General features: G+C 44.0%; 1 protein-coding gene across 1 annotated transcript in view; it reads left to right on the plus strand.

The window, feature by feature from the left end:
* Positions 1-20409, plus strand: part of PLXNA4 (plexin A4) — a 443874-nt gene extending 423465 nt beyond the window's left edge. Inside the window, exons 30-32 of the mRNA XM_042816033.1 lie at positions 901-1113; positions 14993-15143; positions 15848-20409. Of these exons, the coding sequence (XP_042671967.1) occupies positions 901-1113; positions 14993-15143; positions 15848-15943 (460 nt within the window). The 3' untranslated portion in view covers positions 15944-20409. The remainder of the gene's footprint in view (positions 1-900; positions 1114-14992; positions 15144-15847) is intronic.
* Positions 20410-22668: the final 2259 nt, after the last annotated feature.

Genomic DNA, 22668 nt, shown 5'->3' on the forward strand with positions numbered 1-22668 from the left:
AGCTCTTAGGCCATGATTATATGAATGCATTTGCTCTGACACAAAAGGCTTGAGGCAAAAGCTGGAGGTAGATACCTCAGGACATCTGACACAGATGAACAGCTCTTTTAAGTATGAGGGGGAAAAACGAGGGGAAAGCCTTTGAATTGCAATTGGAATAGCATTTCTACAGTTAGGGCAGATAAATTTTCATTTCAAAGGTTGCAACACTTGTTCCCCGTTCTTATTTTTCTCCTTGTGGCAACAGGGTTTTCTCTGCCACATAATAACTGCTTCATGCCCAGGGTGTTGGGATCATACACAAGCTTGGACTTGAGCTGTGCAACTGAACAGTACATGGCACACAGCGCCTGTCAACCTGGCAGCTGTACCTACCTTTCTTCCCATGGTATTACCATGAGGCTAAAAGCCAAGTGGTAATTGGCTTTTAGCCTCAAGAGTGCCTGTTGCTTACCATAACTTGTGCGAATGAGATGTTTATTCTCATGTGACGAAGCAACCAACAGCAGCTAACCTCACATTTGCACACTAACATAGAGAAGTGAGGAGATATTTCCATCACCTCGAATATACTTTCATTAATATAATCTCATTAATTTATGTGCAACCTCAGTAAGATGACTGTGACTTTAGGAGTGACCAAATTGGCCTGTGAGGATAACGGGGACAAAACTCATTCCTGCAGTGACTCTGTTGTGCACCCTGGAGTCCTACAGGGGTAGATCTACCCCTACAGCGTAGATTTATTGAATGTCAATGACAGAGTTGATATCCCAGAATCCCTGTCTCCATGCCTTGATCTTTAATTCCTATCCACCAGTCAGCTTTGCAACATCACAAGACAAAGCTTATGAAACTTGCAATTACTGACTCACCTTTTCCACATTTCTCACCTGACAGCCTGCCATTACGGTTCTGGGTTAACATGATCAAGAACCCACAGTTTGTCTTCGACATTCACAAGAATAGCATCACAGATGCCTGCCTCTCTGTAGTGGCTCAGACATTCATGGACTCCTGTTCAACCTCAGAGCATCGTCTGGGCAAAGACTCACCCTCCAATAAGCTCCTGTATGCCAAGGACATCCCCAGCTACAAGAACTGGGTGGAAAGGTGAGTTTTGGCTCTAGAAATGGGAATAATGTAAGTGAGTTGCAAAATGAAGCCTTGCATCATGGATGAAGGTAAGAGGTATCTTCAGTATTGAGTTTGGTAGCTGCTTCTGGGCTTTTTTTCTTTGATTAATGTCCATGTAGAAAGCTCTGTTTGCCATTTATTCCCACATGCTGTACAGCACATATAGAAATTTAATTAGAGGTGTGAACTGAAGGTGTTTGCCATCACTGTTTCTCTTGAGGAGAAACTGTTGAGAAGAGGGAGGGAAGGAGGAAGGGAAAGTGTCTGCATCTGAGTCCTGTGAGCTTTGTGGACTTCTTATTCTTTCAGCACAGACCAGAAGAAGGAGTTAGTTTCTCCCAGCATTATTGTGACAGTCCCCACACTGCCTTGATCTCAGGGGTCACACAGTTATCATCCCGTACTCTGAGTCCAGTAGCTGCCCATGGCAGCTCTTCTGTAATTTGGATGCCGTGGAATTATCAGATTAGTGACTGACACTCTGCAGGCACTTTCTGAAAGGTCAGAAGTCTTTCTGAGCATTTTATACATATCTGCGGGAACCTGCAGTTTTACTGTTCAATTTACTGCACTAAAGTTCACTCTCTGACAAAGCTACCCTACAGGAAATACAACTAAGACAACTATTCCTACAATACATAGGGATTTCAGTTCCTCTAAGATTCTCTGCAGGATGAACAATAGCACATCTTGTACTCCTTTCAGCAAGACATTGTCTGCTGGAACAAGCCTTGCAGAAGCTGATCTGTGCTTTGTTTTCCAATATGTCACACTTGCCTGGCATTATTGACAGGTTTGGGAACTGCACAGACGGAGAATGATCGCTGTTCTGTAAATACAACGATGGGTTTATCTTACAGATCATTCCTGTACAACAGCATCCCATGTTCAGCAGTGATTTGTCTTGCTTGGCTTCACAGGCATTGACTAAAACTGATGTCACCATGCAGGTAATATGAGACCTTTGCTGCAGTAGGCATACTTTGCTGTAAACCAGTCTATCCTCTGGTGGGTAAGATTTTCTCTAATTTTGTGAAAGCAGAGCACAGCTGATGAAAGAGCTCTGTACTCCAGTCAGCATGAGGTGAATTTCTTACAATAATGCTCCCATTGGTTTCTGATTTGTCCGGACAATTATTTTTAGATGTGGTTAAACACTTCTGCAAATGTCGTTTCTAGGCAACCTGTAAGGCTCTTAGAAACTACCTTGCTTAATTATGACCTACTTCTAGTACTGTGTCCAAGTTTCTTGATATGTATTGAGATTGATTGCTGGATTGACCTGGATAGGTGGAAAGAAGTGTTTGAGATTTATTTAGAAACAGTAGATTTGCACTAGCAGTGACCCAGCAGTGTCATATTCCTGTAACCTGTGTAGTGTATGTAGTTGATGGGTGGTTCATAGAACCACAGAGTCATTTGAGCTGGAAGGGACCTTGAAAGGTCAGTTAGTCCAATCCTTTTGCAATAAATAATGACACTTACATCTCAATCAGGTTGCTCAGAGCCCTGTCAACCCTGAGTTTGAATGTCTCTAGGGACGGAGCATCCACTACCTGTTCCAGTGCTTCACCAATCTTATCATATATATGTATTTTTTCTCCTACCCAGTCTAAATTGACCCTCTTTTAGTTTGAAACCATCTCCTATTGTCCTATCACAACAAAGCCTGTCCCAGAATACTGACCCCTGTGGGACACAACATGTCACTGATCTTCACTCAGACATTGAGCCATTGTTCACCACTCTCTCTGAGTACTATCTCAGAACTAGATCCCCTCCACTGAATAGTTCATCCATCAAATCCATATCTTTCCAATTTAGAGAGAAGGATATTGTGGGGGAACCCTGTCAAAGGCCTTCCTGAAGTCAAGATAGGTTACATCAGTGGCTCTTCCCTTGTCCATTGTTGCAGTTACACCATTGTAGAAAGCTACTAAGTTGGTCAGGCAGGACCATAGCTTGGTGAAACTATGGTGCTTGTCCTGTATCACCTCCCTCTCTTCCATGTGTGTTAGCATAGCTTCCAGGAGGATATGTTTCACAGTCTTCCTTGGCACAGAGATAAGGCTCAGTACTTCTCTGGGTCATCCTTTCTACCCATCTTAAACATGGGTGCACAGTAGCCTTTTTTTCCCACTCACCAGGTACTTCAGCTGATCGCTGTGACTTTACAAATATTGTCAAGAGTGGTTTGGTCAGTAGATGAGCCAGTTCCCTCGGGACTCTAATTAGGATGCATCTCATCGGGATTGATGGACCTATGGATGTTCAGGTTCCTCACGTGGTTGCAAGCATGATCTTCACATAGAGCAGGAGGGGCAGTGCTCCCCCCATCATGGCAGTGCTCAGACATCTGCCTGAGGGATGTGTGAAAAGAAGTTGCCAGTGAAGGCTGGTTTCTTACTTACAGCTCTGCTTGACTTCATACCCTTGGAGACAGCATGCTTTAGTGAAGAACTGACACATGAGTGAAGAACAGGATATTAAGATTTTCTGGAGCTCAATCCTGTTGCCCAGTGATCTTCAGTAATACCTGTTGAATTTCTCTGAGTTTTCCTGAGCAACAAACAAGGTACATAACACCTCCTGTTGCTAGTAAACAGCACTGCATTTCTGGGCACAGCATGTATTGGGTTATTATCTGCAGTGATGTCTGAAAAACTGTACTAAAACCCAAGGGGAGACCATGACTTTTTGAATATGGTTAGAGCTTCTGCCCTATTAATTCTTTTGTGTGTCAGTGCTACAGTCTCAAAGCAGTGGCACCTGGATGCTGTTGTAGATCAAAGAAAAACTTACTAAGAATGAACAGAATATAATTTTATTTCGTCTTTGAGTTAATTAATTCCTTTTCTCCATGCTGCAACTGTACTCCAATGGCTTTCAGTACTGGTGTGAGTTATTTCTGTAGTCAGTGCCAGCTGGAGGCAGCATCATTCAAGACCACTAGACTTCTTCAAAGACTGAATCATAACTTAAGAAGATTTTCCATCAGGAAGTGTAAGAAGTGGTTGAGTAAATCAGAAGAACCTGAAATCAAATGAACTTATTTGATGAAGAAGAATCTGTAAGAGGGCAATTAGGCAGCAGTGAATTGTAACCCTTCTTGAAGGCACACTAGAGTAAAAGCCATCTCTTCTCTTTTATCATGGCTGTTCAGATGGCAGCTGAGCTGGGCTACTCCAAGCCATCTCTTTGCAACTACTGGTTTTTCAGTGTGGAGTGTGTCTTTAGGACTCACAAAACTCAAAGCAGGCAATTGTCTTAGGACAAGAAATAGCAGAGAAAGCAGCAGACATAAGCAGTCTCCAATTCATGTTAAAATATCTTTCCAACTTTTTAGAGGGTGAAAAGGAAAAGGACATAATGCAGTGTTTGGCCTCACTAATGGTCTGCCTTTACACACTGGTCAACCAGGAGTTTGATTTCAGTGGTCTTTTTCAATGCTATTGGAAGCAGAGCTGGATTCTGTCTGCTGTAGCAAACCCACTGATATATCCTGACCAGTAAAATGCAAGTGCAGCATTCAAATGACCTTTGAAAACGCATGATTGAAAAGCACCTAGGCACAGCCACAACTTGGGATTCCTGCAGCAGAAGATGAGGTGTGGGAGAAGCAAGAGAATTAACTCAGGAAATGGGGATGTACTATTTAGTTTTTGTTGAAGCCATGAGAAGTCACTCTGTGGCTTTAAAACAAGGTGGCAGCTTTTAAAATATCATAATTTTGTCTATTGAGAAAATGGGGAAAAAATGGGAAAGATAGACCAGATTCTCATCTGACTTCTGTTAGTAAAACTCCATAGGCTTTGCTGAATTTACATTAGAGCAGCTTTAGATCTGCATCTTTTCAAGTTTACTTCAAATGTCCCCTTTGAGCCCAGAAATCTGGAGAACTTGGGAGCATTTGATGCAATCCCCAAGCATTACAAAGTGGAGCCTGTTCTAATTGTGACTGTCTCATTAGCATTCAGCGCCACACTGAAAAGATGACAAAGGGCTGAGGCTGACCTTTCATTTCTCTCCATGCTGCCAAGCTTATGATAACACTTGTTTGAACTTCATTAACACCATTTAATTGCTTGCATCACAATCAATACAATGCTTCCCCACTGAAGCCTGGCACATAGGCATGGATGTAGGAGACTGCAAAGGGGCAGAGCATAAAAAGCAGAAGGCAGAGTTTTTTCCATTGCACACTGGTGCCCAAAATACCTGCAGTGCTGCAAGAAGAGGAGTTGGTGCTTTTTTCTCATTCCTGTGGGTATTTGGTCAAGTTTTAGTGTGAGTTAAAAATAGTTCCATAAAGAAAAGCTGGACTTCAATGGAGACACTGCATATATTATTAAGACTCTGAAAATCTTTTAATCAAGGAAGTTCAAAATAGATTTGACATGTTTCAGACTAAAAGAAGTTTAAAGTGACCTTATCAATAGGATTCAGAGTTAAAACATCTGCAGTTCATTATGTTAACCTGAACACAAACACTACCCAACCTAACTACTGGGACCCAGAGCCTGTGTTTGTGATCTCTTTTCCTTCCTTTTCTTGAAGTAGCCATGTTTTGCATGGTGTTAACTATCTGATGTCAAAGTCTTAAGCTCCCTCAAAAATGCTGTGGGAGCTTGTTTGGAGTATGCAGAATCAATAGTCTGGTCCTATTTGGTATCTAAACCTATATCACTTTTCAGCCTGTGATGTCAGACTGCAGTCAATAGATGGTCACTGCCAGTGCGGCCATTTTGCAACAACTTTTGGTGACAATGACAAAATGTACCAGTTTAGTAGAATACAATACACTACACACACCCCAACACTGTAAAGCAGTGAGATTTTTAACAGATATAACCGGGTGACCTTTTAACTCCAAAGGCTTTAAAAGAGAGCATCAAATAACAACTGGAAATGCTTGCTCTACTTTAAAAGCAGTCTTGTGCATCTCTTTTCCCTGATAGAAAGAGGGCTAAAGGGATAGCATACCAATGGTCATAGAATCATAGAATGGCCTGGGTTGAATAGGACCACAATGATCATCCAGTTCCAACCCCCTGCTATGTGCAGGGTCGCCAACCACCAGACCAGACTGCCCAGAGCCACATCCAGCCTGGCCTTCAATGCCTCCAGGGATGGGGCATCCACAGCCTCCTTGGGCAACCTGTTCCAGTGTGTCACCACCCTGTGTGTGAAAAACTTCCTCCTAATATCTAACCTAAACCTCCCATGTCTTAGTTTAAAGCTGTTCCCTTGTCCTGTCACTATCCACCCTCGTAAACAGCTGTTCTCTCTCCTGTTTATACAGTCCCTTGTAGTATTGGAGGTCTCCCAGGAGCCTTCTCTTTTCCAAGCTAAACAAGCCCAATTCCCTCAACATTTCTTCATAGGAGAGGTGCTTCAGAGGTGCTCCAGTCAAGGATAAAGGGAGTTGTCAGTAGAGGTCATAAAAAACAGTGATGGAAAGGGCCTCAGGTCAGCCTGCCCAGCTCCTGCCTTAGGGCAGGATCAGCTCTGTCTCACATCTTTCTGACATGTTTTCTTAAAGTCTTCCAGCAATTGAGACTCTCTTCTCCTTCTCTTGGGCAATCTGCTCCTATGCTTCCCTCTCCTTCACATCAGAGTGGTTTCCCTGTTGGTCAGCCAATAATCTCCCTGGCTTTAATTAAAGCACTGGCCATCATCTCACTGCATCCCCAAGTGTATGGGGGATAGTTCACTCCCTCTCTCTCTTCAGCAGCTTTTGTTGTACTTGAAATCTGTTCACTTTTTGTCTCAAATGAAACCAAACAACAAACCTGCCTGATATTTTCTCATTGCAGTATCACACTGCTCTTACATAGTACAGATTTCAGCAAGCAAAATGAAAATTTGTCTATACTCAGAGGGTACAACCTCAGGACCATGTAGACTCTGCACTAAGAGTGCTGTGGAAAGCTTCTGCTCATGGAGAAGCTACCAGTTCACTCTTCAGCCACTAACTCAGTGCTGCCCATCCATTCTCTGTCGTTTATTCCGAGACAAAAAAAAAAAGCAGGAAAAAGCATGCATGTGCAAAAGAAAATCCTTTTTCTTTGCTGTCGTGCTGTTCATGCCACAATCCAATTAGTGTCCAGCAGCTTGGCCTTGAACCTTTCTCTGAAATGGGATTGATCTGAAGTAACACGGTCTTGTGGCTGCCTGTAGCTGAATCAGCATAAACTCAGACTTTGCAGCTCAGATGCCTCCTAGCAAAGTAAAGCTGTCATGCTTAGTCAATAGAAGGACTGACAACATGTCCTTGCATTGCTTCACTTGATCCCATCAGAGAGCTGGTCACTAGGTTGTTCCCAAGCTTTCATAGAATCATATCATAGAATTGCTTGAGTTGGAAGGGACCCTTAAGAGGCCATCTAGTCCAACTCTCCTACGACGACCAAGGACATCTACAGCTAGATCAGGCTTGCTTTCCTTCAGCCATTCTCTGCTATAGCAGTCCACTGTATCCCTCTCATACATTTCTTCCTCCTTCAGTGGTCCGGATACAGCCGGCTATTGCATAACTCTAATTATGTTATTGTTGTAATTGCGTCTGCCGTCTGCGGCACATGGATTCGTTACAAGCTTTTCATATGCTAAAATGATTATTAATGAGTGCAGTCCCAACCCAGTGATGGCACAACAACAGCCATGACAAAAAGATCTTTTGGAAGGCAATTAGCTCCATGCTAAGCTGCCTAAACCACATCTCATGCTGGAAAATTTCAGACTGCAGAAAAATCATTGGCAACACGGCTTTTCTCTTCACTTTGATGAGTTAATGAGCTACTGAGTGGCAGCAGGCACAGTTATTTTTTAGAAACAGCACCACGAAGGAGCCTCTGCAGTTGGTGATGAAGAGAAGAGCAAAAATGCCCTGCCCTGCCCCAAACAGAGGGCAAGATGCATTCCCAAGGCACAGTGGTATTGCTTTCCTAAAGAAAACGAGACAAAACCAAATAATCCAAAAAAATCAAAGCAGAAACTTCCCAGAGAGAGTTGAGGTTGTTTAAGTAACAAGAGTAATTGTTTTGTTGAGACTAAGAGGGAGCATTGCTATTCCCATTGCTATGGGCTGTCCTGCTCATGCAGGCTAGGGTGTGCTGCTGTGATAATAGTTGGCCTAGTGATCTCCCATCACCCATGTGAGTTGCCAGTGTGCTTGAGCAAGGGTCATTACAGATTCATAGAATCATAGAATCATTTGAGTTGCAAGGGACCTCTTAAGGTCAGCTGGTACAACTCCCCTGCAGTGAACAGGGACACCTGCAGCTAAAAAAGGTTGCACAGAGCCCCATCCAGCCTGACCTTGAATATCTCTTGAGACAGGGCATCCATCATACCTCTGAGCATTGAGATTCCTCCCAATTTCTTGAGGCTTTCATTGTTTCTGGTTTAGTAAACAAACTTTCCCTGCCGCATCAGAGAACGAGCAGCCTTGAGGTAAGAAGTCAGCCTCCCCTTGTGATTCAGGGGAAACTCGAGCATGTAAAGGATCTTTAGATATGTATCTGTGATGGTTTCACACTGATGGGCAGCTAAGCTCTACAACATCACTCTCTCACTGCCCCTTGTCAAAAGAATAGCAGGAGAAAGTAAGATGAAAAAAGCTCATAGGTTGAGATAAGGACAGGGACATCACTCACCAATTACCGTCATGAACAAAACAGATTCAGCATAAGGGAGATTAATGTAATTTGTTGCCTAGACCAAAGCAGAGAGAAACTAGAAGCGAACTAAAAACACCCTCCCATCATCTTCTACCTCCTCCCCATGAGCAGCAGAAGGAATATGGTCAATCCATAATGAACCATTTCAGACACTTCTTGATAGCTCTCTGCTCCTGTTCCAGCATGAGGTCCCTCCAGTAGGATGACGTCCTTCCTAAAATGATCCTGTATGGGCTTTCCATAGGCTGCAGTTCCTCAAGAAATGTTCCAACATGGGTCCTTACCACAGGGGTGGACTGATCCACCATGGGCTTCTCTCCATGGGCTGCAACTCCAGAATCAGCTCCTGGAATACAGCGTCCAGACCTGAAGCCCCAACATGGGAAAGACGAGAATGTTTTGGAGAGGGTCCAGAGGAGGATCATGAAGATAATCAGAGTGCTGGAACACCTCTCTTACAAAGACAGGTTGAGGAAGATGGGATTATTCATGGAAGGGATGGTTCCATGCACACATCTACCTGCTCCACCATGGGCTGCATGAGGAGATCCGTTCTGCATGGTGCCCCATGGGATATAATGGGACAGCCTGCTCCACCATGGGCTTCTTCACAGGCTCTGACCTCCTTCAAGCCACATCCACCATCATGGGCTACTCCTCTTCACAGGCTACAGCTCCAGCCCAGGGCCTGTGGGGGATTTCCATGAGCTGCAGCATCCTGCAGACTACATCCTCCTTCTCCACCATGGGCTCCTCCACCAGCTGATCTTTACATGCTACCCCACGGGCTGAGGGGAACATCCTGCTCCACCACAGGCCTCTCCTGGCTTATGGTCTCCTTCAGGCTTCATCCACCCTGTGGGCTGCTCTCAAGGAGTTCTTTTCCCAGTCTGTATATGCAGCTGGGATTGCTTTGACTTAAATGCAACACCTTGCACTTGGCCTTGTTGAACCTCAGTAGGTTTACATGGGCTTACCTTTCCTCTTTGCCAAGGTCCCTCTGAATAGTGTCCCTTCCTTCTGTTGTGTCAACTACACCCACTCAGCTTGATGTCATCAGCAAATATGCTGAGGATGCACTCAATCCCATCATCTATGTCACTGATAAAGATGTTGAAAAGAATGGATCTCAAGGCAGACCCTTGAGACCCCACAATGGCTTTTATGGTCCTTTCCTGATCCAGAGGCCATCAGCTTAGGAGTGCCCATAGGAACTGCATTGTTCCCAGCTTGAATTTAACCTAGCCACTGGCGTGAAAAGGAATAAAAAACTCTTTTATAAATACATTAACAGTAAGAGGAGGACAAAGGAGAATATCCACTCTTTGCTGGATGAGGCTGGGAATGTGACTACTGAGGATAAGGAAAAGGCAGAGGTTCTGAATGCCTTCTTTACGTCTGTCTTTAAAAGTCAGACCAGTTATCCTCAGGATACTCCTCTCTCTGACCTGGTAATCTCGGCTGGGGAGCACACTAACCCCCCTGTGATTCTGGAGGAAACAGTCAGAGACCTACTGCTCCAACTGGACTGCCACAAGTCGATGGGGCCAGATGAGATCCACCCGAGAGTGCTGAGGGAACTGGCGGAGGTGATAGCCGAGCTGCTTTCCATCATCTATCAACGCTCCTTGTTGACTGGTGAGGTCCCAGATGACTGACCTTGGTGCCAGGGAAGGTTATGGAGCAGATCGTCTTGAGGGAGATCATGCGGCATGTGCAGGGTGACCGGGGGATCAGGCCTAGCCAGCATGGGTTCATGAAGGGCAGGTCCTGCTTGACCAACCTGATCTCCTTCTATGATCTAGTGACCCATCTGGTGGATGAGGGAAAGGCTGTTGATGTGGTCTACCTAGACTTCAGCAAAGCCTTTGACACTGTCTCCCACAGCATTCTCCTGCAGAAGCTGGCAGCCAGAGGCTTGGATGGATACACTCTTGGCTGGGTAAGGAGCTGGTTGGAGGGCCGGGCACAGAGAGTGGTGGTAAATGGAGTCAAATCCAGCTGGCGACCGGTTGTGAGTGGTGTTCCCCAGGGGTCGGTGCTGGGGCCTGTCCTCTTCAATATCTTTATTGATGACCTCGATGAGGGCATCGAGTGCACCCTCAGTAAGTTTGCAGATGACACCAAATTGGCTGGAAGTGTGGATCTGCCTGGGGGTAGCGAGGCCATACAGAGGGATCTGGACAGGCTGGAGAGCTGGGCTGAAGCCAATGGGATGAGTTTCAACAAGGCCAAATGCCGGGTCCTGCACTTCGGCCACAACAACCCCAGGCGACGCTACAGGCTTGGGGCGGTGTGGCTGGAGGACTGCATAGAGGAAATGGACCTGGGGGTATTGATTGATGCTCGGCTGAATATGAGCCGACAGTGTGCCCAGGTGGCCAAGAAGGCCAATGGCATCCTGGCTTGCATCAGAAACAGCGTTGCAAGCAGGAGCAGAGAGGTGATTGTTCCCTTGTATTCAGCACTGGTGAGGCCGCACCTCGAGTACTGTGTCCAGTTTTGGGCCCCTCACTGCAAGAAAGATATTGAGGCCCTGGAACGTGTTCAAAGGAGGGCAACAAAGCTGGTGAGGGGTCTGGAACACAGGGCTGATGAGAAGAGGCTGAAGGAGCTGGGAATGTTCAGCCTGGAGAAGAGGAGGCTCAGGGGAGACCTCATTGCTCTCTATAACTTCCTGAAGGGAGGTTGTAGTGAGCTGGGGGTCGGCCTCTTCTCTCGTGTCATTAGTGATAGAACCAGGGGGAATGGCTTCAAGCTACGGCAGGGGAGATTCAGGCTGGACATGAGGAAGTATTACTTTTCAGAAAGGGTGGTCAGGCACTGGAATGGATGCCCAGGGAGGTGGTGGAGTCACCGACCATGGGGGTGTTCAAGGAAAGGCTGGATGTTGTGTTGAGGAACATGGTTTAGTGGGAGCTATTGGGAATAGGTGAACGGTTGGACTGGGTGATCTTTTAGGTCTTTTCCAACCTTGGTGATTCTATGATTCTATGATTCTATGATTCTATGTTGAGAAGATTCTTCCCCTGCAATACCTCACATTTTAGCTTTAGTGTGAAAGCTGTCAGCCACAAGGGCAAAGGAAGGCAGTACACAGGCAGTCTTACAAATGCTGGCAGTGAAAATTCAAGGAGCTGTGGGATTTGGTGACAGCTTCACAGTGGTTTTGAAGGCATTAGAAGTATGTAAATGGCAAAGAGACCCTAAGTACCACTGAGGATCTGGGCTCAAATAGAAAGTAAATAAAGACTCAGCAGGAATGTTGTCATCTCCCTGCTAGGATGGTTTAATGTACACATTTATAATTTCTTTAGATAGCATAATGATGGCTTCACAAGAAACACTTCTGTATAAATAAATCATCTGTCCATCGCAGAGTTCTGATGAAAGGAGATTGTATGTCTTCTTCCTGTTCTAGCAGCCAGGTTTGATTACTGATACATGCTTTTTCATTTTTTTCCCTTTTTTTTTTTTTTTTTTTTCTACCACTTCCACATTATCTTGGTTTGCAGTCTTAATGGGAAAGTACTGCGCAGCTGTATGATAAGGTAAACTGAGGGAGATGGGACACTTTGGTGTGACATTGGGTGACAGCCTTTGAACTGAGTACACTGAAATCACAGCTTGTGAGTTTGTCATGGTTGGAGAGAAAAGAAAGTCTACAGCACCTGATGTTCAAATCATTGCACCCTGTTCTTTCCTTTTGGGACCACTGTGTGCTGCTCTTTGTTGTTCACATAAATCATGGGAATTTCATCTTGCTAGGAGAATCTCTCAGCAGGGCTGCAAAAGGGACTCAGGAGCTTTCAGACCTTTGTGAGTCACAGACCCAGGAGAGCATCGCTACCAAGTAAAAGGGAGACATGAGAAAATTGGAGAAGCTGACTGTATGTGTTCCCTTGTTTCTGTTTTAGGAAGCTCCCATTCCTGCACCCACTATCCCACTGCCATTAGATGAAGGAGCATTTCAACTGGTTGCAAGAACCAAATTGGAAAATGGAGCACAGTGCCACTGCTTTCCTCCACCAGCCTTATTTATTTTTGTTGTGATGTAATACCCTTCACTTTTCATTTCTTCCAGCAGGAGAGTGCCTATGCAATATTCATAAGGAACTGGGCTCTCCTCCATGGACTCTTCTTAGGCACCATAAATCAGTGCATTTCACTGCATTGCAGACTTACTTTTCTTTTTGCTTCCCAAAGGTCTATGAAATGTGTTGTTGCATGTGAACGTAGTTTCCTTTGGGTGCCAAGGCACACCTTATGTTTTAGTTGTAAGACTCTAGGGTTCTCAGTAATGTGCATTGGCCTTGAGGATCCTGTTACAACACTCTCATGAATTCTACAATTCCCTGACACTTCCTCTTGTCAGAAGTGTATGCAGAATAGGTCTGATTCTGTCTATCTGCTGATGCTTGGGACTGTTTGAATTTGTCAGGATTGGCAAAAGTCTAGAAATTTCTATTCATCCTGCTCACCAACTGCTACTGGAGGTAGTTCTGTAGGACAGCTTCTCATGGGGTTTCCAGTTGGCTCCTTTCCTCACACACAGCTGTTGAGGCCCAACTGGGGTTGGGGGTTAGGCAATTTATGAAATGAAATGAAGCTCAGACCACTCATTATTGAAGTACTGGGACTGGGCAATAATTAGAGCAAGGGACTGAATTAGAATGGAATTTTTGGCTTTTCCCGAGCCCAGAAGACAAGAAGATCTGTCTCCAAGAAGAATAATGTTGTGAATGCTGGAAGCTGCTGTACAATTTATGAGGTTTGCATTAGACTTTCTGCTGAAACTGAGTCTAGATCTGGAAGCAGTCAAGCTGGAAGGCTATGCGCAGAGGTGGGAGAAAGACCTCTGGCTTCTGTGTCTTTCTTGACTGAGGGTTACATCAGCTCATCTCTCTGCAAAACCAGGATAATAACTGAGAATAACATATTGCAGTCAGTGAGAATGGGACTGTGGGGCATGAAATCAGACTGAAACCACACTGGAGCTTTCTGGTGTGGAGGGCTTTCCTCCCAGTGCTCCTGCATTCCGTTGTTTTTCACAGGAGACTTCTGCAGCTGCTCGTCTCACTGTCATACAGAGTATTTTCCCACTTGTATATCTGAAGGATCCTTATCATACAGCACTTCAGCATCAAATTTCTCTGCAGTGGAAGGCAGCCTCCATCTCAGCAGGTGTCTCGATGCTGTTTACAGGACACCTGTCAGCTCTTTTGGCTCCCTGTCCCCTCTGCCTCCTAATTATAAATTTGTGGATTGCTGCAGCTATGGGCTTTTTTTTCTTCTCTCTTTTTTTTTTTTTTTTTTTTTTTTGTTCCTTGTGCACAAAATGTCAAATTGCAGAAATTAAAAATGTAAATGATGGTGTCTAATTAACCAGTTGACAGCAGAGCACAGCTGCGAGTGACAGTGACTGATTACCTTCTGCAAACCTTGTCCTCCAAGACCTGCCTTACTCGGGGGATGAAGGACTTAAAAAATAGTAACTTCCTTAAAGAGACATTGCTCTGCTGAGAAAGTCTGATGCATGGGCAATGGTCCTGGAGGTCTCCATGTCCAATGGATAAAGCCCCAATCCTCCTGAACTCGAGGTAGATTTTTCCCAGTCAGAGAGGGATGGAATTCTATTGCTAGAAACATGATACAACACTAGCAGCATGGCTGTTACTGGGATAGACTGGTTTGAGTGGGGAACATAGATAATCTTAGAAATGTATGCAAATCTAGTAGTATAGATGGCACAGAAAAGGATGTAAGGGAAGTTTTGTGTGTGGGAGCAAAAGCCTGAGGTCTCAGAGGGTGAAGAGAACAGTGGGACTTCCCTATGGGACTGGAGGTTTCAGAGCTTTTGAATGCCTGACAAAGGAGTCCAACAGCAGATCTTATTTCTTTGACAACGTGGATAAAGTTAACAAGATGTTCTTTGGGATCTCAGTCTCAGAATAGGGTTGAGTGATTACAGCATTTATCTATTATTCAGGAATAGTGGCTCACTCTAATTTCTGTTTTAGTCATCTTCACTGCAAAAGAAGGGTATGACAAGACATATCATTGATGCTCTAGAAGAGCCTAAGAGTGTTAAGTTTATTCCATATTGTTGATGGCTTTCCGTTATTGTCTCCATGCTCTGTCCCTTCAAGAAACACTGTAATTCTCTCTCCCAGGTACTATTCGGACATTGCCAAAATGCCAGCAATCAGTGACCAGGACATGAATGCATACTTGGCTGAGCAGTCTCGCATGCATATGAATGAGTTCAACACTATGAGTGCACTCTCGGAAATATACTCCTACGTTGGCAAGTACAGTGAGGAGGTAAGAGCCTCAGAAAGGGAGAATTTCTGCAGAGCCATCAGACAATCCACCCGTTCTGATAGCTCAGCATATGGCATGGCTGCCTTTCTTCATCCTGGATGAGGGGATGATGGATTTAGGGAATAAAAAACAAAATCTGGGATCTGGAGAGTTCGTTAGTTTCCCCAGGACTCTTCCATCTGATTCTCCATTATTTTAATTTTCTGATATTGGTCAATCAAAATTAACTGGCTGTAGCTGATAATCAGAGAAGATCTCCATAAACTCTTCATCACACGTGGCCAAAAGTTGTTGAGGCATATATGCCCAGTACCATTTACAATACCATAAAGCACCCAAGAATGGTCTATCAAACATGAAACGGATGTTATGGGTATCAAAGACCAGATGAGATACCTTAGAACATCTGAAGTGGCATGGCAAGGTAATGAAGAAATCTGCCAAATAATTGATCTTCAAGATGCTAATCCATTTGATTTGTTGCAAAGCAGAGGTTTGCATTCAGCCACATCAGCACCAAACTGCCTGCCTAACTCCCTTCTGGCTGACTGACCTGCATTGTATGATCTAAGCTAAGTTTGGGGCTCACTTTTCTCGTAGGGAAAATTAACCCTCATCTGTTGCTGAAAGGTACTGGACTTAGTTGTTTTGAAAAATAAATATAAAAACAGAGCCATGTCACTTCTTTCTCTCTCTTTTTCCAGATTCTCGGAGCCCTTGATCAAGATGACCAAGCTGGGAAACAGAAACTTGCCTACAAACTTGAACAAGTCATAACCCTCATGAGCATAGACAGCTGAGAACTGTCCTGCCAGGGACACCCTGGGAGGGATAAACCAAGTCGTGCCTCACTCAAGATCATCATCTTTACCAAGTGCAAGTTTTGATTGGCTGTAAGCAGAGTCACCTGAACAGCACTCCTCTCTCTCTCTCATTTCTTTATCTTTCAAAATCTGTGGACAAAGTGAGAAATCCCCAGGGGTTACAAGAAAAGATTACAGAGGAATCTTAGCTCTGGGGATATCAAGACATTTAGGTGAAGCTCTCATTTTCACAGCTTCCCCTCTGCCTTTATTCTACAAGAGAAAAAAAAAGAACAATTCCACAGAAACAAAGCAAGACAAAACAAAACCCTCCCCCAGCATCGCATCATCACTCTGCAGATGGGAAATCGAGAGGTCACCTCTGTCATGCTGCTTTAACTGCCCTCCTGGGGATGTAGCCTCCGGAGTGGACATAGAAATGAACTCAGTATTACTAAATGTCTCCCCAACGGGAAGGCAGCTTGCCTGCAGGGATCCTGAAGGGTAGGAGGAAATCAAGATCCTCTCCTGCAGAGCCATTGCAACTCTATCTCTTGATAGGGACCCACTGGGAGAGGAACACCAAGGCTCCCCGCAAAATGCCACAGCTCCGCCAGAGTGGGAACACTGTGGCTCTTATCTGCCTGGGCAAACAGCGGTGTAGTTGCTCTCTTGGGGCAGTAGAAGGGTCAAGAAGGGAGGATGGAGACTAACAGTCTCCTGCCCGTGTGATTCATATGGTTATTCTTATTTTTCAAAGAGACCTGTGTTCCCCTCCGTCTTTCCCATTGTGTCCTGTTGGTCGTAGCACTGCTGCAAAAATGCTCTCTCTTCTCAGTGGCATCCCGTTGGTGGTGTTTCTGTTCCTTCTGGCAATGGACAGCACAGCATCTCCTTTGCCCCACCTCAGCTTGGAAAGCAGGAACCACAAGTCTCGCTTTGTTCCAGACAAGGAGCGTGGCCTCAAAAAAACCAACCAGAGGGTTTTTTTTTTTTAAAGCTGTTTGTTCTTTTCATTTTTATTTCCACAACTGAAACAAAGCTATTGTTTTTTTTGATGGAATATAAGAAGGATATTAAAGGGCTTGCTGTGAAGCAAGGTAGTGCATAGGACTGATGGTAGAAGCCTTCCTTCAAAGCCACTCTGAAGAGGAAATATCATCATGTACTTTGGAAGGAAATCTTGGAAGAAGCCCAAATGAAACACTGCAAAATTTTCTTCCATCTAGATACTCCAAGTCAAACTGCATGTTTTCTGGAGATGCGCAAACTATTGTAAGCTCATTTGCCTTTTGGTGCCAACTCCTGGCCCTTGCTCTTTTACATTCTGGAACCAGCAGGCCTTGTTGAAGGCACAGTTGCTGACTGTGACGTGTTTGCTCTCTCTTTGCACTTCCTATCCTTTCAGAGATCATTGTCATCACAGGACAAGGATGGGTGATCACCTTGTTCTTTCCTCTGTTCGACTCCTCCAGAAGATCTACATCTCAATCTATTTCAATGCCAACCAAATAGGAATGAGCTCCTGCATTCCTTCTGCATTTGGCCAGTTTCTCCTGCAGCTGCTGGCCTGTTTAACGCTGTGGTTCCTTGCAGTGGAAGAACCATTGCTGCAGAGCTTTGAGGGAACTGGAAAACCTTGGATCTGGTATACCACAGAGGCAGAAGCCAGGTCTGTGTTGATCTCACCTGAATGGTGCTCAATAACAAGTGGAGGATTGGCATCATGTAATGAAGAATCAGTCCTCATCCATCTCTCACCATCCTCCAAGCTACAGCCTTGGTTTACTTTGCATCTGGGTAGATGAAGGGGTAAAGACAGGGTGTGTAAATTGATTATGGAACAAGTGTATTTGGTTTTGTTCATGCTTCTTGCTAGCAAGCCTGAACCTCTTCAGAGCAATGGCTCATAAGTGTGTGTGAAGGAGTAGGTGGTGCAGGCAGGGGTCAGATAGCAAGCAGATTCCATTCAGCCAAACATACACATGTAAGAAAGTGTTTCTCAAACCATTTAAAGAACAGCAGTCCAAAACTGGGTGCATGTGTGGGGGGAGAATATCACAAGATTCATACTGAAACAGCAAACTTAGGGACACGTCTTGGTTTTAAAACCCCAGACATTTCTCTTTATTATAATTATTATTATTTTGTGTGTGTGCGTGTGTGTATCTGTGTGCGTGTGTGCGTTATTTCCTTTTTAATTTTGCTTGCTTTCTGTTTGATCGCTGAGCTGATGGACTCATCATGCACCTTATGGACATCTCAGCATTTTTAAGAGGCCTGCGCAATGGGGATGATTTGGTTTGGTTGGCTCTGCCATGGTTTTGTTGATCCATTTTGTAATGCTGGGGCATGTTCCAGATCCATTGATTATGGCTGTGAAAGTGGGGGTAGATGTCCCACCAGAGCCAGCAGTAAGAAAACTGCAACAACAACACAAACACAATATTTTTTATAAGTACATAAAAAGGAAAATTAAAAAAAAAAAAAAAAAAAAAAAGGAAGAAACCAAAGGTTTTGACAAACAAAGTGCCACGAAAGATAAATATGGACCCTATTGTCATGCCTTGTACTCACAGCTGGAAGGTAGGAGTCTAAGGACAAATAGCTGGCTTGGAGGGAAGTGGTTATGAGTGATGGGCTATACTGCCTGGACATGTGCATACAAAAGGAAAAAGAAGCTGTTAAAAAAGAAAGAAAAAAAGAAAGAAAGAAAGAACGAAAAAAAACAAATAATCAAAGTGAACTGGCATAATCCTGCACTGTTACTGAAGTCAGAGGAACACTACAGGAGAAATCTGAGACTCACCTTGCTTCTTTTTGATGTTTTCAGGGCTGTGTTTTTTGTTTTATTATGGTTGTTTTCCACCGTTGCTGGTTTATTTCTTCTTGCTGGTACAGAGTTTTTCAACTGTAAAAAAAATATACGTATATTTCAAGAAAAACTTGAACACCTCAGAGACACTGAGAATGATACGCTTACGGGAAATGGGAAGCACCATGAGATTGGTATCTTGATCCCTCCCGAGTTCCCATTTAGGCATTTCCTTTTTCTCTCAACTCTCTTCTCTCTCCTACCCCAGGATTTGAAAGAAGATTTTGTATTTCAATTCTTTCATCTCCTCCTCCTTTTCGTTTTACTTCTTCATTTTCTTCTTTAACTTAGGTGCTTAAGATGGTTTTGGTTTTCACTTGGAAAAATGGTCCAGAATTGTGGTGTAAATGTGTGGGCTTTGTCCTCTGTCCCATTTGCTGTCCTCCTCCTTTCCATCCACTGTTCCAGCATCTACCACAGTCTACGAGAGGTCTCGGCATCTTTCTTCCCACCTTCACCTGTTTGAGCTAATTATTTTTCTAAATGCGTGTGAAATACAATTAAAAACAAAGACACAAGCAGAAGAATGAGCCCTACTATGACATGGATGGGTTCTTTTCCTCTTCCTTTGCCTTGTTACCCCCCAACTCCTCACTTTACCATAGGCTTGACCAAAAGTGTGCCATGTGAGTTGTATTTCACACTGGTTTTCAAGCCTCACAGTAAGAACAGGAGACAAAACTCCCAGAAGTTGACAGGTTACTGGTATACCAGATAACTGACTGATGTTTCCATTTTTTCTCAAACACTGCAATCAACACAATGAATGTTGGCACTTTCAGTACCATCAGAAATATGGAAAGAGAATGTGAGTGAAGACTCCTTGTGGTCCGTCTTGAAGAGCAGAGTTTTTTCCATTGCAGAGTTTGCTTTGAGAATTGGTGTCTAGGTTTGAGGAACCATTCTGCAACATACTGTATCCTCTTTGTGAGTGCATTCATCTATCAATGTCACAGTGAGCTGAGGCACAATCCATCATGTCACGTCCTTTTGCAGCTTGAGCCATCAAACTGGAGTTGTGGGAAGAGTTATCTAGAAGAAGGTTTTAGAGATTGGTAGCTCTTGAACAAACAGCACGTGAGAACTAGGAAAAAGGAGAAATGTAGACTCTCAAGGGCATCTTCATCTCCTAACACACATCAATCCTTCTCTTCCCACACTTCACTCTGTCCTGAATATATTTGAAGATTTGGTCCATTATGGCATACACCAGCCTTGCTCCATTGGGCTTAAGCCAATTTTCAACATCTTAACCCCGCAGTTGTCTTGCCATGCCTCTCAACACTAGAGAACATAAAAAGTAGTTTCAACATGAAGAGGATTTATTAGCAGAATTCAGATTGGTATTTGTTTTAATTGAAATGTGCTTACTGAAAGTTTTAGATCTTGTGCGTTACAGGGAAAAAGACAGGATAATATTATTGTTTTTATTATTTATAATTATGCTATTGAAAACTGATAGATAAAGTTATAGAAATCCACGGTCACTCCTACTGTTGAGTAAATCAACCTAAATAGTACATAGAATCATAGAATTATAGAATGGTTTGGGTTGAAAGGGACCTTTCAGATCATCTAGTTCCAACCCCCCCTGCTATAGGCAGGGACACCTCCCACTAGAGTAGGTTGCTCTCAGCCCCATTCAGCCTGGCCTTGAATGCTTCCAGGGAGGGGATATTCACAACCTCAGTGGGCAGTATTAGCTAAATGCTGGGATACCTATGGTGTAACAACCTAAGAAAAAGCAGGTAATGCCAAGAGCAAAGTTTTACTTTGTTTTAAAGTAAGCCACAACACAAAATGCAGATCTGTATTTTCACATGGAATATGAAGAGCTTTGAGAAGAAATACCTCTATGTGGAATATTCGTCCAAAGGAAGTCTAAAAACCCAAAAGGACTGAGTTCCAGGGCTTCTCTTAGTGGGACATACAGTTGTGTCTCCACCCTTGAGTCCTTCAACATACAAAAAAGAAAAACCTGGGCTGCTAGAGATGACCAGAACTCTTCTCTCACATCACCAAGGCATCAGTAATACAAGTCATGCTTCACCCTTTCCCAGTAGCCAGAAAAAGCCCATGAAGCAGATGTATCTGATAGCCTGGATAAGTAGTTTCATGCTGTAAAGGGAATGACAAAGAGGAAGAAAACTGGTCCTGCTTCTCTAACTCCTGGGGCAGGCTCTAGTATGTAAGAGGTTTGTTCCATCATAGCAGTGTATTGTTCTCTGGGTGAGCAGTGGCCATTGCTAATAGGGGAAGATGCCATGACCAGATAAGCACTTACCTGTAACCTCATCAATCCTTGATAGTCCTTTCTTCTCCTTGGTTTACCATGTACCTGAAGGAGCTGGATAGAGGGCTCTGCTTAAAAATGTGCATGTTGGCCCCACTAGGTTTCTTTAGATTTTTGGTAACTCACCAGAAAGTGCACTCAGGAGACCCAGTTTATGTATCTTCCACCCATGAATGAGGAAATCAGTACAAAAATCCAGCTCTTGAATAATTGCTCTTGTCTGAATGCCTGTAAGCCCTCCTCTCCTGGAAGAGAAGGAATCCCTGGGATGACTAGGGAGTCCAGGAATGGATTTGATTATTTTAATTATTTACACAGCAAACTGTCTTTCTTTGTTGGCACAGGCCTCACTATGACAGCGTTGGGTAAAGAGGTACTGGCATAACCTCAGTGATTCCAGGGCAGTTTGGTCTGTGTTATCTGATGAGTAGTAATATATTGTCCTTTGGGGCAGAGGGAGATCTTGGACTGCCCTAGCTCTTGCCATCCAAGTTTGGTTTGCTGTGGAGCAGACAGCTGAAAGCCAAGAGATGCTCCACGTCATGGTGTGAACCTCAGCCTCCTGGCCATTCACTGCTTGAGTTTTCTTGCTTTGCATCCAGCTTTGTCTCCATTTCAGAGTATAGTTGAGTCCATAGTGTTCTGCAATTATCCCTCATGTCTGCCACTGTGCAAAATTCCTTCCCCTCTGAGAGTTGTCCTATGGAGGATAAGTTATGCAGAGAATGCTCTGAAAACAGAGCTGGTCAATCACGATTGATTTAGGGCTTCTCAGTTCTCTGCACTGTTAGAGAAGCACCCAAGGACACAGTGGCTTATGGCAATTAATTAATATGCAAAAGAATGACAAAAGAAAAAAAAAAAGGATTACACTTGGGAAGAATAAAGCCACTACAAAACAAACAAACAAACAAAAGCAACAAAGCAGAGAGGATATAAAGCTGCTCAGTCCAGCCAATCTGTTACATGCATGATTTCTGTTGTCACTGTCATGGTTCATTTTTTTGTTTGTTAATCTTCTGTTCTAAAAGTGGAGAATTTACCTCAAGAATTTCTTTCTGCTTGGAACCAGATCACCTCAAAGATACCTGCAGCAAAGAGAAGCATGCAGGGAAGCTCAGCAAAGTCAGCCTGCTTATGGAAAATGGGGGGAACAGGACATTTAGGCTCTTTCAACATCCCCTTCTCTTGCTGGTATGGTTTGAAACTGAGGACAGTATTTCTGAGCAGGAGAGGATGCTGTTCACTTTCAGGTAGACTGGAACACAAGAGCCAGTCAGAGAAACCAAGGCACACTGTCTGAGCTTGACATCCTTTCTTAAATATCTTAAAGAAACTTGGTGTTACTTAAAATTTCTTCACTGCTCTTTCCCCATTTCCTGGAGAAAATCCACTTTCCAGCCCAGGGTGGGGTAAGGAAGCAGAGATTAGGTGCTAGCTAAATGCTCCCAGCATTTTCCCCAAGATGAGAGGCAACTGGATTATTTAATGCCACAAGACAGGCCCTTCCTAGTGTCTGACCCTGTGTCTTGATGTACACACAAGCCCAGAAGT

This window comes from Centrocercus urophasianus, unplaced genomic scaffold (genome assembly GCF_019232065.1).
Source record: "Centrocercus urophasianus isolate 14NV4802_14NV808 unplaced genomic scaffold, USGS_Curo_1.0 seq_15, whole genome shotgun sequence".
NCBI classification, from domain to species: domain Eukaryota; kingdom Metazoa; phylum Chordata; class Aves; order Galliformes; family Phasianidae; genus Centrocercus; species Centrocercus urophasianus.